This window comes from Trematomus bernacchii, unplaced genomic scaffold (assembly GCF_902827165.1).
Source record: "Trematomus bernacchii unplaced genomic scaffold, fTreBer1.1, whole genome shotgun sequence".
Taxonomy (NCBI): domain Eukaryota; kingdom Metazoa; phylum Chordata; class Actinopteri; order Perciformes; family Nototheniidae; genus Trematomus; species Trematomus bernacchii.
The window spans coordinates 1,795,720-1,811,170 of record NW_022988043.1 but is presented as its reverse complement, the minus strand read 5'-3'; the positions used below and the strand labels follow the sequence as shown (position 1 = coordinate 1,811,170).

At 44.5% G+C, this 15,451-nt stretch overlaps 2 protein-coding genes across 10 annotated transcripts in view; one reads left to right on the top strand and one right to left on the bottom strand.

The window, feature by feature from the left end:
• mctp1a (multiple C2 domains, transmembrane 1a) overlaps positions 1–10,872 on the top strand; it is a 127,083-nt gene extending 116,211 nt beyond the window's left edge. For 3 of the 6 annotated variants that reach the window (XM_034118745.1, XM_034118746.1, XM_034118743.1), the window contains 3 exons: positions 532–641; positions 942–1,039; positions 5,279–5,411. In XM_034118745.1, coding sequence (XP_033974636.1) covers positions 532–641; positions 942–1,039; positions 5,279–5,359 — 289 coding nt within the window. In that variant the 3' untranslated portion in view covers positions 5,360–5,411. Of the gene's footprint in view, positions 1–531; positions 642–941; positions 1,040–5,278; positions 5,412–7,787 lie in introns of those variants that run through there. The other 3 variants (XM_034118750.1, XM_034118747.1, XM_034118744.1) reach the window with 2 other exon arrangements.
• Positions 10,873–11,283: 411 nt separating this feature from the next.
• The window catches only part of slf1 (SMC5-SMC6 complex localization factor 1), a 28,326-nt gene continuing 24,158 nt past the window's right edge, over positions 11,284–15,451 (bottom strand). For 3 of the 4 annotated variants that reach the window (XM_034117777.1, XM_034117779.1, XM_034117778.1), the window contains one exon: positions 11,284–12,165. In XM_034117777.1, coding sequence (XP_033973668.1) covers positions 11,687–12,165 — 479 coding nt within the window. In that variant the 3' untranslated portion in view covers positions 11,284–11,686. The remainder of the gene's footprint in view (positions 12,166–15,451) is intronic. The other variant, XM_034117780.1, reaches the window with a different exon arrangement.

Sequence of the window (15,451 nt, the reverse complement as noted above, 5' to 3'; positions counted from 1 at the left end):
CCTAACTGAGTATAACTGCGTTGCTCTCAGGAAAGGCTGCCAGCGTGACACCCAGCCCCGAGAGACAAACACAGGCTGCCTGTCTTTATGCCCATCACATCTCACTTAACCCTGTATGACCTCTTAACTGAATCATGTACATACTAGATTAAACACATCACTGCACATGCACACACACACAAAACCATTTATACACTGTAGGCTTCTGCATACACAGAGATCCTCACTTCTGAATAGATCCATACAGAGCACAGGGAAGGCAGGGAATTTAGTCTTAATTAAAAGATGCGATAAAAAAAGACAGGCTACATGTTCCTTTTTGGGCAAAGGTAAAAACATTTTAAATCAAGCTGACACACTTGTGACCTGTGTATCCGCAAAGTTTAGCGCATTTGACTGATTATATAGTGTGAATTCTATTGACACCATTTTCACAGTGTAATGCTGACCTGTAAGACTTTCTCAGAGTGTTTTGCTCCACTAAGCTTTGCCATATCTTCTAATGAACTCCCTTTCCATCTCTCTTTTCAGCACATTTAACTGGACTGTGCCTTTCTTAAGCTGGCTGGCCATTGTGGCTTTCGGAGCCGCCACCATCCTCATCTACTACATTCCTCTGCGATACATTGTGCTAGCTTGGGGTGAGCTAATGTAAAAATGTTTTATTTTTATTGCATGTAGCAGAAATATTAGCTGTAACATTTTAAATGTGTAGTTTGAATACAGTACTTTATTAAATCTGTGGCGGAGCAATGCCATTTGAATGTCCCATGCTCCTTTTCATGCATTGTATTTGGGAGAAAAGCACAATCAATACATATCTTCAGCGAGCACAACAACCATAAAGACTTTAAAAAACGTGTACAACAGACAGTAGGTGCTGTCTATCTATCTTTCCAGACTCTTCCCTTCCTGCCCTGATCGTTTTTCTCTCTCTTCAGGGGTGAATAAATTCACCAAGAAGCTGCGAGACCCTTACACCATTGATAACAACGAGCTGCTAGACTTTCTGTCCAGAGTGCCCTCAGATGTACAAGTGGTGGGTGAACTTTCCTTTTTCATTTCTGTTTCATCTTTCATATCTTTCTGACCACACATCTGTCAGTTCTGTCCACAGGCAAGGGTGAGGGCTCCTTTTATTATCTCCTGGTCTCTGTCTCTTTTCTCCTCCTCTCAGCTATTGGCACCTCACTGTTGTACTTTTTCAGCAGGGTGAACTGACTGGCCACGCAGACATCTGATCTTATTGTTTCAAAGTCGTTCCTGTGTTTTCCTAGTAATAGCTTCCTAGTATAATTCAATTTCCACATACATAACTGGAGCCGTGTAATAAGATAACGAGGTTAAGTGAGTTTAGTGGCCAGCACATAACTAGGTTGATTGACTTCATACACACACTCCCACACAATAACAGTTAGCTGTTGTTTCCCAGCTATGCTAGTAATTGGAACAGAGTGTAAACCAACAGTTAACCAGCCCCATGCGGTTTTGCTTCTACATTAACCGTGAGATCAGATTAACTTTGTGGCTGAAGACTACAGATGCTTCGTTAGTTAAAATATAGGTGTGTGTGTCTGTTAACAGTAACGTGCTGTGCTGTTCAGGATGGAGTGCAGTTTAAACTGCAATTAAGCGGCAGCTTGTGAAAGTCGTTGTGTTATCCAGCACCGATGGTGTCCGCTGTGGCCGTTAAGCCCTGCTGTGCTGAGTTCAATACACATGCCCATGAACACACACACACACACACACACACACACACACACACACACACACCACACACACACACACACACACACCACACCACACACAACACACCACACACACACACACACACACACACAACACACACACACAACCACACACACACACACACACACACACACACACACACACACACACACACGGCTGAACGAACCAGGGCCTCTGATACGACCAATCCCCTGCCACATCAGCACTGACACACTTCCTCTTTGATCGCTTGTTGCCGCAACCTCTTTCATCTTTACAGGGTCATAATCCTTGCTCCCCTACACACCCCCGCCAACCCCCCGTCTTTTCCCCTTTCGGCCCCGTGCAGTTTTACAGTTTCAGAGTTTACTGGGGCCTGCTGCAACAGTAGGCACTAGGCAGGTAGCCATCGGCTTAAATGAGCCCAAGCTGTCCCCTCTGGTGAAGTGCAGCCACCTTACACACCTGGAGCCTGGAGGAGCAGAGCGGTGAAGGGGCCCAGGCCCGGCAGGTATAAGGCCTTTACAAGGCCCCTAATGAGGGCCTGCTGGCTGGGGAAGGTGGGGGCCGGCATGCTGCTCTGGTCTGGTGCCCGTGCTGCTGGAGTTGTGCCTACTGTATAAGTAATACTGTAAGTGCTACTGTAACAGTTATTGCTGCAGCTGTCGGAATGGTAATTGTTGCCAGGTTTCTCTGACAGTTTGGAGGCTTACCGAGTAATGAGGGTGAAAGACCAGGGGAAAGGGGAAAGAATAGATTTCAGGGGAGGAAAGATAAGGACGGAAGTACAGAAAAAGGGAGATGATTCAGGATATAACAAAAAATGGAGTTGATTTATCAACTGGTTTGTTTATTTAGTGTAGGGAAGTCTTGTTTGTATCAATAAGATTAGGCCAGTGAAGTTTAGATCTGCTGCTCTGTCAGCTGATAAAGAACCGAGACCGACGCTGATCACTTTCTCACTGAATCCAAAGGTTAATTTCCTGTGAAGACACCCCGCTCAGCGGTCGTTGGCTAAAAACAGACCAGAACGTTCTGCTCTGCGGTGCGTCCCACAGCTGCCTGCGGTGCTGGCTTCACCTCATTGCCTGCTCCCACCTTACTGGGTCAAAGCTGTCCATTGGGATCAAGCCCTTTAGGCTCTTGCATGATGCAGAGAGGTGCTGGGGTCCAAATGGAGCGTACCCTCACAGGCACGTGGCCATGGCACCCACTGGCATTGGTGCAGGGACCCACTATGCCTGATACCCTGGATGACTAATGAAGTGCTATTTCAGGGCCCTTGTGTGACCTAACACACACACATAAACACACACACACATGCTCTCTCAGCAGTAGTGCATGTGTGTGTTTCAGTGCGGTGTTCCGCATCATTTAGAGGTGCTTCAGTGCAGCAAGAACTGATGAGGTTATAATGACTTTATATACAAAGGGCATCCACACTGGGCCACAGTCATAATGTATGTCGCTGTACGGCACCCCAGTAACTGTGGAACAGTCTTTGACCTCTCACAGTTTTCTCATCTTTTTAATCAAACAGGGTTCATAAAAGAAACTTTACATTTAGCAAACAACCCTCTTTGGTTGTACCATTAACGGAAGGAACTTTGGTCTTGCAAACAAGCTGTTTAAATCAATGACACTGGGCCCCTAACAGCACTGTCAAACACCCTTTAAAAACGAAATCCCCAGTGGTGCATGGAGGCAGCAACAGGCAGAGTTACCTTTTTTACCACCTGAACAGTTAACTTAAATTATTATGTCTCCCTGTGACTAGCAATGTAAAAGGCTGGCATGGTATGTAATGCATGTGTGTGTGAAGGAGTCACTGTCCCTCTCTGGGAAGCAGTTCCTTGTATGTGGTTTGTATTTTTTTACCAGCGTAAGCTATCGTTATGGTCATTATCAGGGAATCCTTCATGTCCTTTTAAACGAGGCCAAACTGAGCACCTTTATAGTGCTAAGTATTCCCTACCTGGCGTTTGGAAGGTGTCAGTACACTAGTATGTTTTACGACACCATTAGCCATGTGAGCGAGGGAGTGCGTAAGTAGGGCCAAGGCAATTAGCATGCCAAGTGGCCCTTTATGATCGGTGTAAAGGAGCTGGATCAAACCCCCAGTACAAAAATAAGCATGAATTCCAATTTAGCGCCTAATGAGCAGTGGGGAGTCGGGTTAATATTTTTAGACAACATTTATGTTGGGGAAGAAACCTCACTGGACACACAGGGGCTAAAGGCATGATAGTTAAAGGTTGAAACGTTGCCAGATGTCATCACTTACATCTAGCAGTGGTCTCTCTCTCCACCGCTTTGTCCTTCCCTACTTTTGTGATACATTTAAACATTTCACTGAAAGAGTCTAACTAGTCACTTTTCAGTACAGTATGTGTCGTGCCAAAGCAGCTAATAGGCAAACTTTTGCTCATTGATTTATGTCTCCTTCACATGCCTTTTCTTTCCCAGCAAAAGACGTTGCTGAATCCTCCGATCTGCAGATGTGTGAACTCTACACAATAGTGTTTCCCCGGCAACATTTAATAACCCTTATGCTCCATTAGGCGTCACATGAGATGAAACCCACTGAGGTTTGTGCTCTGTGGAAAGGGATACAAAACAGAATAACATTGTATCATTAAAAATACTGCTCCTTTGCTTTTTTTGACTTTATTTATTTACTCGCCTATTTGCTTTTTTCTCCCTCTCACTGTCACCCACCCACCTGTGTTTCGCCGTGTCTGTCTGCCCACACTGGCATCATCAAAACACAGTCAAAGGTTCAATGTGAGAGGGAGAGAAAGAATGAGAGACAGTGAGAGAGGAGCAGGTCCCGGGTTGCTTTGTGGGTAACACCGTTAAACGAAGCACGGTACACGGCGCCCCTTCGGCAGAGCACACTTCAAAGCCTGTTTTGCACTTGTACTGTCAACATTTGGGAGAGGAGCGAGGGTGGAGCAGCCCTTTGAGCAGCGCTGGGTCTTTACCCACTGCCTCTCCTGTTGATGTTCCCTTTAAGCTCCCCACTCGCGCTACCAAATTGCTTATGTGCTCGCCGCATTACCACACTTTTTACTTTCACCCAATTCCAGTTTCTTTTATTTTGCTAACGTCCCACTTTCTCCTCGCCTCCTCTGCCTTTTCTTCTCTTTTTGACTTTAACTAGCTCTTGTTGTCAGCATGGGTTTGGTGCCTGTGTGTGCTGCTGTGTGCTTGTGTGAGTTATTAGGTGAGGTGAGCGGGGGAGCCAAGGGTATAGCATCAGGCAGGCACCTGTCACCTGTGAGGTGGAATCGAACCTGTGACGCATGAGCCCCATTTCTCTCGGCTGGCAGCTCTTCACAGAGAAAACTCCTGTTTGATTGAGATATTGTTTTTTTCTTGCACCCTTTGTTTGTGTCGGTCCCCTTCGCTACACTTCATGAGAAACAAAACCCTACTTTTTACTGACATGCAAACTTTTCTTTGTTTTTCTGCACTCACAAATAGTTTTGTTTGGACAGGAATGTCAACACACAGAATTAAATTGCCGTGTTCCTTTTTGCTGCTGTAGGCGTTTGGCCGCGTAATGGGACAACCAACAGCCAGTGATCCCGCACAAAACCTGTCCTACTTTTGGATCCACAGAAGCTAGCTTAAAGTTGAAAGTAAACGACGAGTGAGAATGAGTTGCATATGGAAAACGTTTTTAATAAGGGGAATTGTTTTGTGAATATGCTAGCAATTATTTGATATTAAGGGACATTCTTATATGGCGCTACATGCAGATTACTCGTTCGGTCGTGTGAATGAAATCATTCAACCATTTTTTACTTGTTCATCCATTGACGCACAACCGTCATTAATCCCAGTCAAAGTGGGCACTCTGCCAGGACTGTCATGGTCCCCTAACCAACTACCACTGCACACACACATACCCAAAAACACACACAAATACACACACAGATGGGGCCATATAAAACCCTCTCTGTCCCCTGGGTTTTTGCTCCGTTGTCTGCTTTAGTTGGCAGGGCTATAAAAGGATCCACACCCACATGAGAACAGTATCTGTCATCACCCGAGTGTCCGCAGATCTCCCTTTCTCTCAACCAGTCTCTTCTTCACCCTTTGTTTTTCCTCCTGTCTCTTCTGTTGGTTTGTCCCGCCCTCTGCCCTTTCCTCCCTTCATCTTCCTATCTATTTTTGTCCCGTCTTTATCTCGCTTCCCATCATTCCTCTCCACCCTTGTTTTCTCCACCTGGATTATTTTCTCATATCTTGTCAGACTCTCTTCTCTCTCACTGTATCCAACTAACCGTTTTTTATTTGTACAGCTGTTTAGAAGGATGTTAGTTTGCCTTGTGGACTGTGAGGAGTATTCAGATCTGTATCAGTGCAGTCTGGCTGCCTAGTGAGGCGTACAGAGCAACACATGCTGGCCTAACCGCTCTGTAAGCACCGTAACGAGACATCGGTGACCACCGCTGAGGAACTGAACAACCCCATTGTACTGTATGTGTGTGTACAGTCAGTGGATGTCTATGAGATTTTAATGATACCGCAGTGGCAGGGTTTTGTGTGTCTGCATGATGTGGAAAGTGCCGATGTGTGTGTGTGTGTATGTTGGTACATTCTCCTTGCAGGTATTCATATGTGTCTGCATGTGTCTTCACTGGTGAGCACAGCCTCTTTGCATCTCAGATTTGTAAACACTGAATCAGGCAGAGGATACTGGGAGGCGTCATTGAAGCGACAGTGGGAACCAGTAGAAGATGGATGATAAAGGCGCGTTCCCAGCCAGTGCTGAGACACGCTGCTGTTCCCGTCCACAGCAGACAGACCCACCACGAGACAGAACAGTGAAACCATACTGACGTCAGTTTGTTGTCTGCCTGGAGAATCAGAGAGGGTGTCAGTCAGTCAGACAGCAGAGTAGCCTACAGTACATCAGCCTAGGAAGGATCCCACAGACGACACTGGCTCTTTGGTGCTGTGACTGTTAAGTCTTGTTTTTTCTTTCTATTAGTATTCTGATTCAGTGGCTAGTGCTTGTCAGTGTCTTGAATCTGTCTAGGCTAGCGACTGTATTTGTGTGTGCATGCACACACATCTGAAAGTGAGAGACTGCCAGAGTGACAGTCTCTGGTTGTTGACGCTCAGCCCCTGTGATGCTGTTGCGTCAGAGTGTCCATCACTTAGCAGCAGCTCCTTTCTAAACTCTGCTCACCATCTCTGCAATGCATCACATGAAGTGGGAATCAGACCCCTTTGGAATAAATGGGTGACAGTCAGTGATGATGCTGAGCACATTTTAAAGGATTACAATTTGCCACTAAAATATCCTTTTTGTGATGCAAAAGTAGTTATTAAATGACATTAAACCATCAGTTTTTTTTAATGTTTTGCTTTATTGATATCAGTCTCATATGTCTGTTAAAAATCAAGTTACAGCCAGGTGGCGTCTCTTAATTAAATTGCACATGAACTGAGAGTTTAAAATGGTGTTTCTGTTTAGCCATGCAGAATAAGGTTAAACTATCAAGCTACATGTGATACACATGATTGCATGGTGATACTGTAGTCACCACAACTAGCAGCCAACACAGACTTTGAATAGGGTTAGAGTTTGTTTTCACTATCTTCTGTCTTCCTCCCATCTCTCTGCACTTCCTCTCAGAACCATCCTGCCATACTGAGATGACTGTGTTGTCTCTCCAAGCTTTCCCATGAGGCCTTGCCCTGTTCTCTGTTTGTTTGTGTGATCCCTTCCCTTAGGCCACTGTCCCACATCTGCGGAAGTACGTTTGTATTTGTGTGCGTCTGTGTATTTGGAGCTTTGAACCGTGTGTGTGTGTGTGTGTGTGTGTGTGTGTGTGTGTGTGTGTGTGTGTGTGTGTGTGTGTGTGTGTGTGTGTGTGTGTGTGTGTGTGTGTGTTGTAATCATTGTGTAATCCCTTCCCTGAGGCCACTGTTCCACACAGCTGGACTCAGAGAGCCTCTGGAGGGTTTCTGTGCTATTCAAGCATCCTTTGCTCTTTCCACCTGACCGGGTGGTGTGTGTGTGTTTCTGTGTGTTTTAACAGGTGCAGTACCGAGAGCTGAAACTGGATCCCAATCCCAGTCCAAATAAAAGGAAGAAAAATAACCCCGGGTAGATGACTAAAATGACTCTGTCCGCCCACCGACGCTTCTCTTCTTTTCTCCACTTTTCTTCTCATGGTCTATAACTGGACACTGAGGAGCAGAGGAAGCCTGGACCACATCGGCTCAGCTATCTTTCCTTTTTTTCCTTTTCTATGTTCTTCTCTTAAACCTTTTTTTCTGTCTCTAAATCCTCATGGCGTTCAGTACAGTATACTACAATACAGTACAGTTTCCTGAAGTGTAATATTTGTAGAAAAAAAGACAAGTAAAAAAAATCTTATCACTTTTAGGATTTTGATTGATTTTAAATGTTGAGTTGGAAAGATGGATGGATTGACCTTTTTCTCAGCCGTGGGATCCAATCCCTTTTTCTTCTCTCCATCACTCTGACAGCTCGGAGGACTCTGTCCATCTGCTTGCCACAAGTGACAAGTGTCACACAACGAGTTTAAGCATTTATACATATCGTCGCAAAAATACATTTTTACTGCATCCATGTTTATACAAGCCTTATACTAACTTTCTGCAATATACTTTTACGTTTCGTTTTTAGCTCATTTATTAAATGATTTTGGTAATATTTTTTAATTGTTTTTGTACTGAAGTATCTTTGGTTTTCTCTCTTGGATGCTGTAATGATATTATGTTCACTGGCAGTAATTTGGATTGTTTCCACTTAACTCAGCCGGCCAAGTTGATGAGCAATTATTGTAGTAGCCTCCAGATATGTCCCTTTACACAAACACAAACCTGGACCAACAGGCTGAAGGCTTGTGATGCTATCTGTCCGTGCTTTAAAACAATGGCCAAATGTGCTCTTTTAAAGATATTAATCCCACACAAAAACAGGAACCACAATGGTATTAGTTAAAGTACAGTGAGTCTGTTCTTCCTAAAATAGATTGTGATTACATAATCATCATTAGATAATACCCAAAGGAAACACTGTTAAGTATTACACAGTTGGTGAGTTATCCCAAACCTTTATCACTGCCACCTATCCAGATAATATAGACTAGCCTTGTGTAACCCTTTAAAAACGTCAAAATCCCCTGCCAGTCCGTCAGCGGGCCCACTGACAGGGCCTTCTGATGTCATGGTGTTAATATAGATGTCGCCCAGTCACTACAGAGTGTCGCCAGGCCTTTAGGCAGCCACAGCCCTAATCTGGTTTGAAAGGCTGGTCTCCTTTCCTCCCATCTCCCTGTGTGTTTTCCTCAGCGGCCACACAAGAAAGCCCTCAAACGCACGCATATGTGCATGCAGACATCTTAAAAAAAACAACAACAACATGAATACACTGCTTCTTTAAGAGATTCCGCATACACAGACTGTACCTACTTGCTCACAGATGAAAGCATAAGATCCCATTTGAGCAGGCACTTTCTCTCCCTCTTAGGCACACACACTCACACAAACATGCTCTCTGTGATGCTGTGCCCCAGGCTGGCCGCCCTCTCCATCTGCCCCACCTCCTGTGCCCACAGCTCAACTTTGATCCGTCTTCCCAGAGACACAGCCTTGTGTATGTGAACTGTGCATGTAAGAGTGTTTGCGTACACACGTTTATGCAATCAAAGACACATTGCTTTTCCCTGCGCCGGTGTGTGTTTCAATTGTATCTCCCCTCCAGCTGTAGACTGATGCTTAGATTCAGTCGATGTGTGTCAGCATGTAGAACTGTGTGTGTGTGTGTGTGTGTGGTGCAGCGGAAGTGCCAGCTGTTATTTGGTGTGGAGTTCGCTGGTGTAGAGGGCCGTCAGCTAGATGAGCAGCAAGTCTCTCTGTGACAGGACGAGGCTCTGAGGGGACTTAGGCTGAGGTGTCCGGGATGTGTGTGTGTGTTTTATGCTATTCTAGATCCCTCTTCCCATCCTGCTTCTCTCCGTTTGCTCTCTCTGCGGTTCCCTCATTCGTCAGAGAGCGGGGTTGCGACCCTGTCTGAAGGGACGGTCTCCTGGGCTTCTTGCTGAGCATCTGTTGAAAGATCACAGCTCAGGCTACATTTGAGGAGGTCTCCCCTCATCCTACTGATCCCTGCCTACATCTCCCCCACTTCTTCATCTTTTTGTTCCCTCTCCCCCTTCGTCTGTCTCTGTCTGTCTGTATTGCTCTAACCCCCCCCCCTCCACACCACAACTAGAGCTCCTCTCTGCCATTTTGTCATCCTCTCGCCCTGCCTGTCTGCTTGCCATCGGCTGTACCCCCCACTCCACTTTTATCCATCCATCTCCATACTTAAATATCAACAGGCTTGGATCTGTCACTCCAGAGGGCCATTGATTTTGTTTTGAGGAATCCACTTGAAAGACAATAACAGACTGTCCCCTAAGAGCAGCGTCTCAGACTGATTATAGCCTCCTCAACAAACACACTCTGTCTCGTGAAGGATGGCTTTTTAGAAGGCCTGGAGGGACTGTTTGAATACCTGATATGTACTGTATGTGTCTACTACTGTATGTAGTTATTTTTCAGCAAATTGTAGTGACTAGTGTGTGGTATTGCATCCAAATACCGTTTCCTTTTATTATTGGATTTTAGCTCTGTTTGCAAGCAAACCAAAGTGTTTTTATTTTATATGATGTAGAGAAAATATATAACGGAATGTATCAGACTGACAGCTGTAAAGGGAAAAAAAGCACTTTCATTTGCACCAAGTTAAAATGAGACTATTTATTTTTTAAATATTGTACAAAGCTTACTATTTAATTTATGTTTGTATTTTATACAGTATGCCTGTTGATGGTCTGGTGTTGTAAAGTAGGTGTATGCCTGCCTCATTTTATAAAATCTGTCTTTTTCCGCCTGCAACGTTGCCTGCCTGTTCATCTTCATGTGCCCAGTTCTGACCAAGAACAGAAATAAGGAGCTGAGACATAGGTTGGTCAGGAGTGGGAAAAGAAAATATGATGTATATTTCCTGTTTGAGAAATGAAATGCATCTGATGTATGTTGCTTATTTTGAAAAAGAACATGAGATTAAATATTTTGTATCATCTTCAGAGTGTCTGGATTATTGCAAAATGTGTTTTCTGCTTCAACAAGCTCGTTTCTCAGCCTACACTGGTAGCAGCAAGGGAAATATATGTCCATTTATCTCAGTCTGAAATCTTAAATCCCTTCTCCTCACCTCTGTTGCTCCACCGCCCACTCGACCCACCCCAACAAGCAGGCCTAAGCCCCTTCTTCACTCATGTTCAGCTTCAGGAAGTGGCTCATTCCTCACTGCTGTCTGTGTGGCGGAGACACTGAGTGCACATCAGAGCCTCAGACTGGGACCACTTCTGCCAGAACTGGTTTCTCTCTTTCATTACAGCCCCCACATGAAGCCACTCCATTTGTTAAAGCACCTTTAGCCCTACACTGCAGTAGCCATTTCCTCCCGATGTATTGCTGTCTAAAACCTGACCATCCTGCTGATTTAATGCCATCAAGATGTTTGAACAATTATTTTATTTGTGATAAATATTAGTGCACATCAATCTGTGAAAAAAATATACATATCAAAAACCTGAGGTAGTAACAAACTATACAAAAATGTAGCCATAAAAAAACTTGCAACTTAGATACACTTTTCAGGAACACATAATAAATGTATGGTCCATGACCTATTGCAGAAATGAAAATACTGCTAAATTAAGAAAAGCATCCAACCCATTTACCCGAAAACAGGAGAAGGCCAAATTATTGTGGAGGAAAAGGCCTCTTTATATTATTCATCCTTATAAACTGTTGAATAAAACAGATACAGACACAGATACCCTTTTGTTAGCATTTCAACCACATGTTGCACATTCATGTTTCAAGCTTTTACAATATGTTGTGCATTGTTTCTGATTTACAGATCAGCGAGAAGCATTTCCCCCCGATACTTAAAATCCTCCAGTATCTCCATTAGGAATAGTGTATTCTCTTCTTTGCACTCTCTCACTGCCTGAGACACTTGCCCCAGGTAGCCCCCTCTGCCGAGCTCCAGCAGCGTCTCTGCGTCCTCCACCAGCCTCACCACCCGCCGGTCTGTCCAGCCCGAAGTCACCTTTTGGGGGGAGTGTGTCTCCAGGGCCCTGACCAGCGTGATGCTCAGACTGTCGCCATGGTGAGGCAGACCCTGCTCCCGCCGGTAGGTGAAGATGAGGTTGGCCAGCAGAGAGGATGCAGCCTCCAGGAGGGGCACGTTCAAGACTTCAGTGGAGAAGTTTCTCAGGGCTGAGTCTCCGACATGCGCGCTGTGGAGAAGCTCCTCCCTCTGAGTAGTTTCAGAGGTCAGATCCAAAGCAGTGTGCCCGTTTCCATCAGTCTGCTGCAGGAGGACCGAGCCTGGGGGGGGGGGGCAGAGGTTTACAGGATCAGATCACACAGCCCTTAGTAAGTATAACTTCAGTCATTTATATACAAGTAACTTCCACAATGAAATGTAAAGCTCTTGAAAAGATCGCTGTGAATAAAAATGTAAAAAAAAACTAAACTGAATGCTTGCCTGTAATACTTTTTTGATACGTTTAACAGCGACAGAGCAAAACTTTTCACTCCATCAACACTTCAAACAATGACGTGTCTTTAAGAGGATCTGTCAATGTGTCTCTTATAGTAAGTACACTTCCCACAAGGACAAGAGTGCAGTCGAGTGTAGTAGTCGTTGTCGTGTAGTTTTCATAGGGTTTGATTCAAAGTGCACACAGTGACTGAAAAACTTAAAGTGGACCTATCATGCTATATTTGAAACATATATTGTAGGGCCATGCCTATATAAAACATGTCTGTGAAGTTTTTTTTTCAAAATACCAAACAGATCATGCATTTTAGCCATGCCTCATTTGCTCTTTTCCAGCCCTGTTTTTGCAAGGGCTGATTCTGCTTTTGTGGCAGACTACAGCGCCACTTACAGGCCTGGCATATATACTACAGCGTCTCCAGCGCTTTCTAGCGGTCTCTCATTCCCCTGATAGGTGGAGAGTTGCCCATATAGGCGGAGCAACCCTTTTCTGACGTCAGAAAAATTCAAATAATAATCAGCTCCGTTGCAGCCCCGTTTTTAGAGATTTGGGTATGGAGGAAAAGAGAGAGGGTTGTGTTTTCTGACACTTGGTGAGTTCCCTGACACACCGGGGACACATATTCATGTATAAAAAAATGTACAAAAGTGCATTTTGCATGATAGGTCCCCTTTAATGCAAACACAACTTGAACCCCCCCTTCCAGTATTCTCCCACCTTCACTAAAGCTCATCTTTAGGTTGCCTCTCAGACTGAAAGCAATGAAGATGTGCTCTTGTTTTAAGTGGCTTAACCTGAAATAAACTACTGCTAATGAACCTTTAATGTGTTTTATTGTTCTGGGGAGCTTTAGCTTGATTCTGAATATCTGAATTTAACATCGCAGTTGCCCTGAGACTAGGAGGTTAAATGGGTCTAATGTAAACATCTGGCTGAGGCATCAGGGATAACATCATGACACGCCGACATGCTGCCAAGCTACTGTAGGCTGCAGCATCTTTATCAAAGAAGGCGGAAGAGACACTGCTCAGGTCAACCACAGGACGCTGCCACAGATATACATAGTGTGCAGACACACACACAAATGCATTTGCTTTAAGTACACACACATTCATGCAGAGAGGAGTTAAAGTGAAAAGGGAACAGCTGTTCTCCCAATAGGACCTCAGTCCCAGCCAGGGCTTTTAGCTAATTTCAGCACTAACTTCATCTGACACCTTGTCTTAACTGTGTGACTGGCAGGTCACTTTGTGTTTGTGTAAAAAGGCACAGTGTTGGTGACCTGATGGAGGCTTTAATTTAAAAAAAAAAGCAACGGTATGATCATCAGAAACACCACAGGGAGCTACTTGCGGGGACAGACCTGCAACAGACCTCCAATGTGACATCAGAAAGTTGCTCTGCTAGTTCTTTATAGGGAACTAAAAATACTATGTTCACTTAGAATGAAGGCGAAGGCAAAAAATGATCATAAAATACAAATACCTTTACATCCAAAACCTCAGCCTGACTCTACCCTCTCATTGCTATATTAGTACTACGTTCAACCTGAAAGTCACAGTTGAATGTAACACCTTCTCCCCTCCTACAAAGCCAGGGGAAGTTATACCAGTGACATTTAATGTCTACTCTCTATACTCTCCTGCTTTTGTCTGCTCAGATTGAGCCATTTTCCAGTATCAGACAGACCAGTGCACACTTAGCCTACATGGAGCAGGTCGAGACAAATGCCAGCCCTTTGTTTGCGTTCAGATGGACCCATTTCTATGGCAAACTGCTCTTGATGACACTTGACTGTTCAACTTCGGCAACGCTGCTGCCACATGCGAGTGAACGGCTCTGTGGAGGCTCGACACACAGACGGCTGCTTGATGCCACTGCTGCCACTTGTTTGAGTTTGATAGCAATACGTTTTAAAGGGACAATCACGTCTGTATGCGATCCATTGTGACACAAACTGCACCTACTAAGCCTCCAAAATGCAATTTTTACAACAAGACAGCCTTGTTTTAAGTGACATTGTTAAAAAAAAAAGTTCAAAATGGAACAATATGAATTCTGAAATTGCCCCCCATCTCTCTGTCTGCCACTGGACTAACACTGTGTAGCAGTTATGAGATAATCGGTGAGAGCTCACGTAGCTGTTAGCGGGGAAGGTCAGCGCTCATCTACCTTTTAGTGCTTCAAGCCTGAGTGGCAAAAACTCAATCTGCATAAATTGTGGCATTAATCTACATAAACTTTTACATAAGCGGGGAAATTTCAAATGCAGGGGTCAGGCATCGGGGGCAGCAGTCAAGGACGTAAGAGCACAGATTTGATCAAAGTGGCCACGAGAGAAAGACAGAGGGGAGGGAGATGGAGCGACGTGGTGTGTGTGAGAGAGTGAGCTGTTCACAGCAGGTCATAATCACCAGGTTTCTATAACACACTGTCCTCGCTATTACACTCATGCAGTAAGAGTCTCTGTAATGTGTGAAGCCAGCCATAGCGTGACATAAGCAGAAAAGCTTCAGGGCCATGGAAATATGGAAAAAGCACTACCATAGTACCCCATGCAGACACACAGCAACACGCAACATCATGTCTGCTGGAAAATGGATCCATCTTTGTCCCTTTCCAGATGAAAAAGATGGGGAAGGCTTTCAAAAGCAGAGGCTGCTTCTCCTCATAATATATCATGTGCTGTGATGTCCTTGGAAAGGTCCAGCTTTGGACTGAACTCTGCAAGGGGTCTTTAAGCTTCAAACTCAAGCACTGTGCGCCGTCTTCAACCAAATGTGGAGGAAAAGGTAAAACATGTGGGCAATTTTTACTTTTCCATCTCCTTTATATTGCTCCACAGTGCTTTTACTCAGCTGGCACATGTAGGAACATTTAAACTGATATAGCATATAGACAACACGGAAATGCACAAGGCCACATTTTAAAGGAAATACTGAAATATGAGCACGGGAACATACATGTCTAGTGTGTGCATGAACTACATTTACGTACATCACTTTCGAAATGCATGAATTCTATGCATTGGTTATATAAGATGAAAGTCCCCTCATGGGAAATAGCTTGTTGCAGCATCAAAGACATGGAAGATGAACAGAAATAGGGAT